Source organism: Pelmatolapia mariae, linkage group LG7 (genome assembly GCF_036321145.2).
Source record: "Pelmatolapia mariae isolate MD_Pm_ZW linkage group LG7, Pm_UMD_F_2, whole genome shotgun sequence".
Taxonomy (NCBI): domain Eukaryota; kingdom Metazoa; phylum Chordata; class Actinopteri; order Cichliformes; family Cichlidae; genus Pelmatolapia; species Pelmatolapia mariae.
This window is the reverse complement of record NC_086233.1, coordinates 24,491,674-24,502,786: the sequence shown is the minus strand read 5'-3', so window position 1 is coordinate 24,502,786 and position 11,113 is coordinate 24,491,674. Positions and strand designations below refer to the sequence as shown.

Below are 11,113 nucleotides of genomic sequence, written 5' to 3'. Positions count from 1 at the left end.
GGCCTGAGTGGAAGACTGAGTAAACAAACCAGTCCAACAAGTGTTCTTCCGCTCTCATTAGGCCAAGCCTCAATTGTCACTCCCCGTCTGTAATGGGAGTCCCCCCTGCTGTTCTTCACCCATCGTTGCGCAGATGAGTCTACTGACAACAAACGTAACTGCAGGAGACTGGAAGGTGGGAGAACAGGTTTCACACTTTCTTTTTTATTATATTCCTGCCTTATCCGTCACTGGTCCGCTGAGCGCGTTGTATTATCTCTGGTGGTGGAGGTCGTCTGCCCTCCAGTCTCCTGGTCGAGACTGGACTCCTGCAGATTCCTTCCCAATGTCTCGATGGGCAGGAGCCAAGATGCAACGCCAGCCAGCAGAGAGCAGCTGCAATACACCGACAGAGTCAAATACACCGACGTCCTGAGCAACACCTAGAACCAAAACATAAAAAGTGAGAGGCCAAACAGAGAAAAACACACCTCTTAAATAATAAAGAGCCTGACTGGACTAATTTAAATCTACCACAAGTCACAATATTGTCAAACTATCATATAGTTTATGATATTCTTTAAATAATCAAAATCAAAAAAAAAATCAAAGTTTATTTATATAGCACATATTAAAACAACAGTGTTGACCATAGTGCTTCACAGTCAGTCAAAACACGAAACAATTAAAACAAACAATAAAATAAGACAACAAACAATAGGTAACAAGACAATAAACTAAAAATCAGCCAACTAGTTAGAATCAAAGGCCAAAGTAAACAGATAAGTTTTAAGACGAGATCTAAAAGACTGGATAGACTCGGCCATACGAATATGTACAGGGAGGGTATTCCAGAGTCTAGGTGCCACGATCGCAAAGGCCCGGTCTCCTCTCGACTTCATTCGAGACCTAGGTTGTGCAAGGAGCAAGTGATTGGATGATCTAAGTGTTCTGTTGGGATTATATAGGTGGAGTAGGTCAGAGAAATAGGTGGGCGCTAAATTATTCAGAACTTGATAGGTGAACAAAAGAATTTTAAAATCTATGCGATATTTAACAGGGAGCCAGTGTAATTTGGCTAATATTGGAGTTATGTGTTCATGGATTCTTGTACCTGTTAAAAGACGCGCAGCTGCATTTTGAATTAACTGAAGCCGGTAAAGAGAAGAGTGTTGGAGGCCCGAGTAAAGGGAGTTACAGTAGTCCAATCTGGATGTGATAAATGCGTGAACAAGCTTTTCAAGTTCCTTTAAAGGGAGGAACGACTTTGCTTTGGAAATCTGACGCAACTGGTAAAAGCTGTTTTTCACCACAGTGGAGACCTGTTTCTCAAGTTTAAAAGAGCCATCCAGGAACACTCCGAGGTTTCTTACAGTGGGCGAGAGATGGCTAGCGAGGGGGCCTAGGGCATCAGTCAACTGGTCTAGCGGGGTGTGACTACCAAAGATTATGATTTCGGTCTTATTCTCGTTTAACGTAAGAAAATTATGTGATAACCAAATTTTTACTTCATGCAAACAGTTGAACAGAGGTTGCAAAGAAGCAGACACATCGGATTTCAGAGGTGAATAAATCTGGATATCATCGGCATAACAGTGAAAGGAGATGTTGTATTTTCTAAAAATTAATCCCAACGGCAACATGTACAAAGAGAAAAGAGCAGGACCGAGCACGGACCCTTGGGGCACACCACAATAAATAGGGGCAGAAGCCGAAGAGTGTTGCCCCATAGCAACAGAGAACGACCTCTCTGAGAGGTAGGATTTAAACCAAGATAAAACGGTACCTTTGAGACCAACAACATGTTCCAATCTTGATAGAAGAATGTTGTGGTTAACCATGTCAAAAGCAGCAGTCAAGTAAAACTAAAACCGCGGAATAGCCAGAGTCAACAGTTAAGAGAAGATCATTAAAAACTCTAAGTAAGGCTGTCTCTGTGCTGTGGCGAGGTTTAAAACCAGACTGAAACTTTTCATTTATACTATTTGCAGCTAAAAATTCCTGAAGTTGTTTTAGAATGACCTTTTCCAATATTTTGGAAATAAAAGGGAGTTTGGAGATCGGCCTGTAGTTAGTGAGATCATTAGCGTCAAGATTTTTCTTTTTCATAATAGGTTGCACAACAGCATGCTTAAAGACAGACGGTACACAACCTGATGACAACGATGCATTCAGCAGAGATAAGATACAGGGACCAATAACATGTAAAGCTTCCTTAAAGAAACGAGAAGGAAGAATATCATGCGGGGAACCAGAGATTTTGAGATGATCAATTATATCTTTTAAAGCAGAATAAGACACTGGCTGAAACTGTTGAAAGACAGTCAAGCATTCAGAGGCTGGAACTGGATCTAGAACTGATGAAAAATGAGATGAATGAGAAGCCCTTAGAGCTGAGATTTTGTCAGAGAAATACTTTAAGAATTTATCACAAAGAGCAGGGGAGGCATCCCTAAAAATGACAGTGCAAGGGTTTATCACAGAGTTAAAAGTATTAAAAAGGGCTCGGGGGTTGTGGCTATTAGTCATAATAATGCTAGACAAAAAGGCAGATTTGGCAGCTTTAACAGACTTTTGATACTTAGATAAACAATGATGGAGGATGTCCAGAGAGACGTGGAGTTTGTCTTTCCTCCATTTTCTTTCAGCACGACGACATTCACGCCTAAGGGCGCGAGTAGTATCATTTAGCCAGGGTTGTGAGGGTTTGGCACGTTTAATCCTCAGAGGTGCTACAGAGTTAAGAATGTCAGCACATGTAGTATAAAAGAGGTTAGCAAGCCCATCAGCTGATAAAACCCCATTACAGTTAGCATCAGAGAGGGGAGAGTCAAGGAAAGCATCAATGAAGTGGGCGATTGACTGAGAGTTAATCGTGCGCGTTTGCCGCACAGGACCATCACTGTTCAAATCCACATCGCTCACTACAGTATTAAACAAAACCGGGAAGTGATCAGAAATCCCAGAGTCCTTTATGTCCGTGATGCAAATATCCAGACCATAAGAAAGTACCAAATCAAGTATATGACCTTTAGTGTGGGTTGGTTCACTTACCCACTGGGTGAAATTGAGGGTGCTAATAAGAGCGAGGAAATCCTTGGCTAGCGAATTGTCCTCACAGCAAACATGAATGTTGAAGTCACCAACAATTAGTATATGGTCATAGCGTAGCACAAGGCTCCCCAGTAGATCAGCAAATTCTGGAAGAAAATCCTTGATAAGCTTCGGGGGGCGATACACCACAGCACAGAGGATGGAGGGGACACAGTTCACTTCCAATAACTGCACCTCGAAACTGGGGTACAGAACAGGTGGCAGCTGCTGATGCCGAAGTTTGTCTTTAAAAACTGAAGCTAGCCCTCCACCTCTACCAGTGGTCCGGGGTGAGCTGATAAAAGCGTAGTCAGGTGGGAGCAGCTCCGAGAAGGGAAAAAGTTCGCCGGGGCGAAGCCAAGTTTCCGTCAGGAATAAGAAATCCAGTCCCGACGATAGAATAAGATCATTTAAAATAAAAGTCTTATTCGCCAGTGACCTTGTATTTAGCAAGGCCATACGGAGAGCGGTCACACTGTCACTGGTAGAAGAACGCCGCAGCAGGCGAAGGTTGCCGAGATTCGCACCTCCTCTGGAGGACCGCACCCAGCACCTAGCGGGTGGAAGATCAGCTGGGAAGTCCAGGTAACCATAAGGTCCAACGGGGCGAATCCAGCGGTGACAGAATAGCCTGAAGTTAGCATGGTCCCGGAGGGCAGGAATAGATGACAAGTTGTTTATAAAATAGCGATCATTTATCGCAACATAGGACTTAAAAAAGGCCTTGATACGAACACGGATGCCGCCACGTTTACCCCGTCTCCGTGAACGTTTCCTTTGAGAGAAGGTAGATGGTAAGTGGCGGAGGTAATCAGGAAAGTCCTTCGAAAGCGGAGGAGGATTTTCAGATCTCCATTTAAAATCTTGTGTCCGGTAGTCCAAAGGCCGGAGATTCAAAAGAGTTTGGCGATCGTAGACAAGTAACGTAGAGACATCAGGGCAGCACATAGAGAGAAGGACGACAAACAACAAACAACAGCGGAGTAGACGGCTTGCCGTGAACACTGGCGCCATCTTGTGACATGTGTGACATTAACAACAATGTTGGTTTTTGAACTCCAGTAAAACCATGGAGAAAGAAGTCATTCACAGTCACTGCAGAGTCCTCTGTGAAAATGGAAATAGCATTTCCTGATCATGTTAAGGCTGAAGTCCCATTGTGATCACTTACATTTGAACATTTTCAATTTCACCAGACACAAGAAGATAAAACAAGTAGGTTCCTCAAGTAGGTGTACTTAACAACATGGCCATTGTGTGTATGCATTGTACTATTGCTCTTACATGTAATAGAGAACCTAACATCTTAGACCTTTAAGAAAAAAAGAATTTCATTTAGGAGATAGATTTGCACAAAATTTACCGAAAACATTTTATTAGCTTGTACAAAAACACGAAAATAGGAGACTGCTTCATACCTGTGCCACAAAGGGTGTAATCAGAGCACCCAACCTGGCCATGGCGCTTGACGTTCCCATTGCTAAAGCTCTGTTTTCTGTAGGGAACACCTAAACAAAAGAAAGAAAAGTCGGTGAGTACAGCTTGTCCAATTTGACCTGTCTGAAAAAACAAACAAACAAAATCTGCTAAATTGAAAAGTAATACGCACTTCTGGTGTGTAAACAAAAACAACTTGGTATCCACCAGAGATGAAGGCTCTGGCAATGAAGATAAAGATGGTAAGGGCAATCCTGGATTAATTTAAAAAAAGAGAGTTAAAAATCAGCCTGGGTGTTTTAATGTCAAGAATGTTTGGGTTAGCTGCTGTTGTACTATGATATTAAAAAACAAACGTACCTCCCAATACAAGCGTATAACGGTAGAATACACAAGGAAAACATGAGGAAACACAGTGCCATGCTTTTCTTCCTGCCGATATAGTCAACTAGCAGAAGGACGACTAAAAGACCTGAAACCAACATCAAAAACAAACGATCAACGACTGCACTCAACAGTGAAAGATGGAGTCATTCTCTTAAAGAGCACTTTTTTTTGTATCTCGTTCTCTTTATTCTGAGAATGTACACATGTTTGTACGCTATACTCTGCCCAGCTTCAAACCACTGAAAAACGTCAAAGCATCGTCTTTAGTTGGCTTTATCAGTATGTAGACTGCATATTAAAGATTGTCTTTGAGGTCTGAAAAGTGAAGGTGATATTGAATTGTATTAAGCATGCATTCTGTATAATGGCCAGCAGGGGATGCCTCCTGTAGTTACAAACAGACTTATAGTTGCATGGAAATCTAGAGGGAAACAGGCCAAGGGACTCTTGTTCTGTATCCACAGTCAACACTTTCCTGATGACTTTGTGGGCTCAAACGCTAGCTTCACGTCTTATTATAATACAGGATACTTTTTTTATGTGGGCGGTGCCTAACAGCGACGTTGCCGTTGAAGACTAAAGGGTACGGTCGAGTCGGCTTTTACCGCCATTTTTATGATATATCAGTACAGGATCTCAGAGATTCACAGATTATACAGAGGGGGATGTTGCAACCGTTTGAAAAGATTACCCAGCGTTCAGTGTTCCTCAGTTTCTCACTCCTCTCTTCACATTCAGTTTCAAAACACCAATATGGGGACAGAGAAAATGCCCATCTTGAAGCTTCACAATGGGACGTCCCTAAGAAATGAGTGATGTCATAGTAGGTTTATCTATCTTTAATACATACTCTTGTGGATTTAGAAAAAGTAGGATAAGGATGAACCACTCCCATGTGGTGTCTGGAAGCGAGAATAATCCCTGTCTCTGTCTAAGTCCTCACAATGAACATAACAGTGCAACAGTCTTTTTCAAAAAGACAAAATTATTATTTTGTGTGGCCGAACTAGACTTCACAACCTGCCTAAACTGATGTTATGCCCAGTAAATATAGTGAAGCGCGTATGCATGCCCATCTCCATCACTCTTGTGGATATGGTCTGTCATTACCTCGCACCCTCATGAGGGTGGCGTGTTGTGTCTCATTTCTAACTATAATTATTTATGAAGCCACACAATTCAGCTGCTCCTAAATTTCAGCTGTCTTTTTTTTTTTTTTTTATTTGTACCTGAAGTCTAAAATCACTTTTGTAATAAATGCTTATGCTTCCAGCTCATTAACTGTTAAGCTATTGCAGCTCAGAGCCACTAATCAATACACTGCATGTTGATCTGGACATGAACAAAAGGAAAGGTACATGCCCACAATTAAACACGGATTAAAAAACATAAATTTCTTTATCAAAGTTTAAAGGAAATGAGTATTTCAGGGACATTTTGAAAACCAGTAATAGTTTTCAAATTCACTGTTTGTTTGCCACTTTTTCTACAGTATAACTACTATTAAGTTGATGGGAAATTACCAAAAAAATGGACATTTTCTCTATGTCAGCTGTCAGACTTTCAACTTACTGCACACCACGCCTCTGACAGACTGCAAGCAGCGAGTATTTTACCTGGGAACTCAGCCAAGGTCGTCCATAAAAGGTCTTTGTAGTCGGCTGACGTTAAATATCTACATTCAAGACTGCAGTCTGGCTCAATCTTGGCTCCTTGGGTCACTATAAGGAAGCATTTGGGATTTGTTGTAATTCAACAATTGAAAACATTAAAAGCAGCTCTGCACAAAGTAAGCTGTAAACATACTCGCGCACAAATCTCCAGCTTGGAACAGCTCAGTTGTCAGCAGGACAATCCCGTAATAGGAGAAGGCATTCGAAAACCTTTTGACAAAAGTAAAAAGATCTTTTTTTTTAGAACATTAGTTCTGCGAGAAGTTGAAAATAAAGCATTTAATATGTCAATCAGGTACTACTGTTACTCCCCCTTGCATTAGGAATCACATCACATCCAGTCCACACAGAGGATTTTAAGTATTGTTCCTGGTTACCTGTATACAAGTCATTATGGTAACGGTAATGCTATAACTGCCACAACAACAACAAAAAAAACTTGATAAAATAAGGCCATGATGCCGAGCTGTTAACCACTGATTTAAAAATGACTCCCTTTAAATAGAGAAGGCTTATATTAGAGAGTGTGTCACTTAAGCTAACCATATAAACCACAGGAGCAGCGTGGTCTTCCAGTACTGAGGAGCAAAGAGATCTTTAATCCGTCCACGTTCATTCTGTGTAATTAAAGACAAAAATACAAAGTGGACATTTTATTTTGAACATTTAAGCACTGCATATATTTAGATTCATATCCAGAAAAAATAAAATCTCATCCCCACCTGATTATAAGCGATCAGCCTGCCTTGAGGCAGGGTCTTCCCATTCTCTTTAGCAATGCGCGTTAAGGTTGCCATGGCTTTTTCTCGTCTTCCCGATAGCACATCAAAACGAGGACTCTCCGGCAACCACTTTGCAACACAGAAAACTGAGCTGATTGACTTTCAACTTTTTTTCTATTTTGGCGGACCTCTACCCATCACAGACATACTTACAAAGCAGAAGCAAACAAAGATTGCCAATGGTACTGTGGAAAAGCCGAGCAGCCACCTCCAACCCAGATCAGGCATTACCATCAAGGCCAGGAGGACCTCAAACACAGCACCAATTGCCCAGAATGCCTGATGCAGACAAACAGTTAGGATGATATAGTGCAGTGCAGCTAATCATATCAAAAGAGAGTTTATAAGAAAATGACCGCAGTACCGCAATCAGCATAATGCAGATGCCCCTCGCCTTCATGGGAAGGAATTCTGAGTACAGCGTGACCCTAAAACAAGATTAAATCTTTATTGTTCATATTGTTTTCTTGGATATCGCTCATTAAGGAACTACTGATGTATCTTGTTATGCATGAAGGAAGAATCAAACTTACGACTGAGGAGCTCCTCCAATACCAAAGCCTACGAGGCCCCGCAGGAACAAGAGCCAGCCATACGCTGGAGCAAAGGCACTCAGCAGGCCGTAGTACAAAGTCCAGCACATACAAACTTTCAGACCCTGTTTAGCACAGAAACATTTACAGGAAATACATGAGATCATTTACAAACCTCATAAAATCATGTATGAGAATCATAGACGTGAGACTCACTACTTTTCTGCCGTACTTGTCGGCGACATTTCCCCAAATCGGTGAACTGATCCCCATCCCGATAAAAACCACCTGTTCCAACAACAACAGCACAAAAGAAAAAAAAAAAAAAAAAGGTCATTGACTATATTATATGATCAAAAATCTCTAGTAAAGCAATAAAAGGTAAAGGGACTTTACCGATGTTATGAGTGCCACTTTATAGCTGGGGAGCCTCCACTCACAGTGCAGCTGGGGCCCCAAGATGCTGAGGATCATCATCTCCATGGCATCTGCTACCTGAGGGAGAGCATCCAGTTAGAGATGTGCAGTATCTGCATGTTGATGAAGCTGTTTGGACTTATTTTAAGATTTATTACCCATGACAGTCCAGTGAGGAAAGAGATTTTCCACTGAAACTTTCCAAATCCGACTGCCTCCAAGGCATCATCCACTGTAAAGGTCTCTGTTAATAAAACACATCGGTCACTGCATGATCAGTCTCAGAAACAAAACAGACATAAACAGATGTCTGCAGAATCACAAAGGATCAAGAAGCAGAGCAAGCACAAATTAATAGCATTAACATCAAGTCTTGATGACCGTTCATGTCTTTAAAAAGCCAGGATAAGATTCAGACACAGGAAAATAACTTTAAAGAAATTTAGACTGCGAAAAGAAGCGAAATCAGGCATTTGTGTTTTTGACTTAGCACTCCTAGATAACAATATGTTAATTAATTCAATGTATAGATGTGCAATCTTTCCTAGTTGCATATGGTTATTACCAAGGACTGCCACACTCTGAGAACCCTGGCATTAGCATGTTATTCAGTATCACACACTCAAAGGTCATTTTACATCTTGGACAGGGTGCTAAATTCACAAGGTTTTTTCAGCACAGTTACACTTCATTGCCTTGTGAAAATATATAATAAAGAAATCAAATTTGATGCATAACAGATTAAAAAAAGCAGTTCTTCTGTTTATATGTTTTAGGCCAGTTAAAAACAAGACATGGCCAATATAAGATGAGTCTACTTTCATGTGTAATTAACCCATATCCACATTTACATTTATCAAAATCCAATCCAGCTGATCAACACTGCTACAAAGGGTCTTTTTATGTTAATACTTTCTAATCCCCTTCTTACTTTACCGCCACCACAGTTCCACACACAACAATTAAAACAAAAATAACAATTATATTGTACACACCTTCGGGTTTATTAGACCCAGAGGCGGATGAAGACTGCGTAGCCTCTGCGTCAAAATTTGAAGCTATGGTGCAAATCTCAGCGTCTGTGCCCTGGTCCTCATCAGTTTGACCCACAAAATCTGCATCACCCCTAAGTGCCAGCACACAAGAAGAAGACATGAAAAAAAAAGTTTGTCTTTCAGACATACCAAAGTTTGTCGTTAAATACATTTGCACTTAGCCCTGTGGCTCACACTCCGGTATGTAAACATAGCAGGTCCTTCCTTGAAACAGCCAAGACAACTTTGATGAGGTTACAAAAGCAAGAAAGCTCATATTTTTCGTGTTTTTCTCTTTACCACTGTTCAGAGTTTCTCCAGCGCTTGTAAGAGATCTTAGCTGTTCTGGGCCAGTTGTCCATTTTGTTGTCACGGAGAGCGGTGAGTTCCAGCTCATAGCGCACAGGTGATTTGCGGACAAACCTGCTGGAGCAGTCACTTCAAGTTTTCAAGGAGACACCCAATCAGAGAACAACCCCCGCAGGGCAGAGAGGGGAGGGCTTAGAGCAGGAAGCAGAAGTGCCGTGTGGTCAAACTGGCTTCTGGTCAAAGAAGCGATCCCATTGGATTAAAGTACTATCACATAATTGATCAATATCTTTAAATAGACTGTCAAAGGAACCGGAAGAAATATTCCAAGACTTTAATGTCACCACGAAGTCTTATTTGTTGTTCTAAGCAGAATTTATTAAAAAAAAAAGAAAAAAGAAAAGGTATCGACCAGAACATATCTTGGAAATGAAAGTATCTTTTTGCATTTCAAGTTGATGCTATATCATCATTATGTGGTTGTTTATTTTTTTTAAGTTTCTATTTGTTTTGTTTTATTTTTTTTACTCTAGTGTAAACTGATCCCGTAGGAGCTTGACTGCAAGTCCAAGTTCCCGATTGGTCGAAGCTGAGCTGGTTAACCTGAGAGCAGGTTAGTTTGATGCTAATCTCACTCGGTGGTACAGACCGTTTATGGACAGATAGCAAAAAGAGCAGTTAGTTCTTTATGACATTATATATTAATGATAGGTTTTATTTAAATACATATTAAGGTTAACAGGAGATTATATGCAATAAAATTTTTAATGTTGAAAGAATTGCTGATTTTATTGTATCGTGAGGTAAAATAAACACATTTTGGGAAACACTTAAGACAAAGCAACGATTTCCTGCTTAAAGCGGAAGCTTAATTTATATCATTGATCCATTGATCCAGCTAATCTCAGATTTATACTGGAGTAATTAAAAAGTGCATCCCAGACAAGAGCTCGGTTCTCAGGAGTTTGTTCAAACGGCAAATTTTCTTATAAGTAATAATATAAAGAAAAACAAACCCACCAAGCCAGGCTTTTTCCTGTTACTGCAAATAATTACAGTGCACTACAATCAATCAAACATAAACTTGAAAAATAAAGCTCATATAGCCTACTTATAGTTTTTAATGTGGTCATTAAAATTTAAATTTGTGGTCTTTAAGTATTAATATTGTTGTTATTCTGAAAGAATAGGAGCTAAAAGCCAGGCAAAGACTTTAAAAAGGTGACATCAAATAGCCTACAACAGTAACTTTATTTATACCAGCACTGCGCTTCAGTCATTAGCAGCTGAGTATCTGTCATAACCTGTGGCCGACAGTAGGTTGTGCTGTCACCCTCTACCCAAAAGCCACTCATGCTATGGAAAGGATGCTGCTGTCTGTTCACTCACATTGTCATCATGTCAAATAATGCTGTTTATTTTCAGAAGCTCACTGAGAAGAAACCCAATTATGACTTCTTCTTCATCTT

The 11,113-nt window shown here is 40.6% G+C and overlaps 1 protein-coding gene across 1 annotated transcript; it reads right to left on the bottom strand.

The window, feature by feature from the left end:
* Window positions 1–227: 227 nt before the first annotated feature.
* svopb (SV2 related protein b) lies at window positions 228–9,697 on the bottom strand. Its single transcript, XM_063480660.1, has 16 exons — window positions 9,639–9,697; window positions 9,297–9,427; window positions 8,460–8,545; window positions 8,281–8,379; window positions 8,101–8,172; window positions 7,885–8,009; window positions 7,716–7,779; window positions 7,505–7,630; window positions 7,292–7,420; window positions 7,113–7,186; window positions 6,703–6,779; window positions 6,513–6,617; window positions 4,870–4,981; window positions 4,682–4,763; window positions 4,491–4,580; window positions 228–422 (listed from the first exon to the last, which is right to left on the bottom strand). The coding sequence occupies exons 1-16, from the start codon at window positions 9,695–9,697 to the stop codon at window positions 228–230; spliced, it is 1,626 nt and encodes a 541-aa protein (XP_063336730.1).
* Between the last annotated feature and the right edge of the window lie 1,416 nt (window positions 9,698–11,113).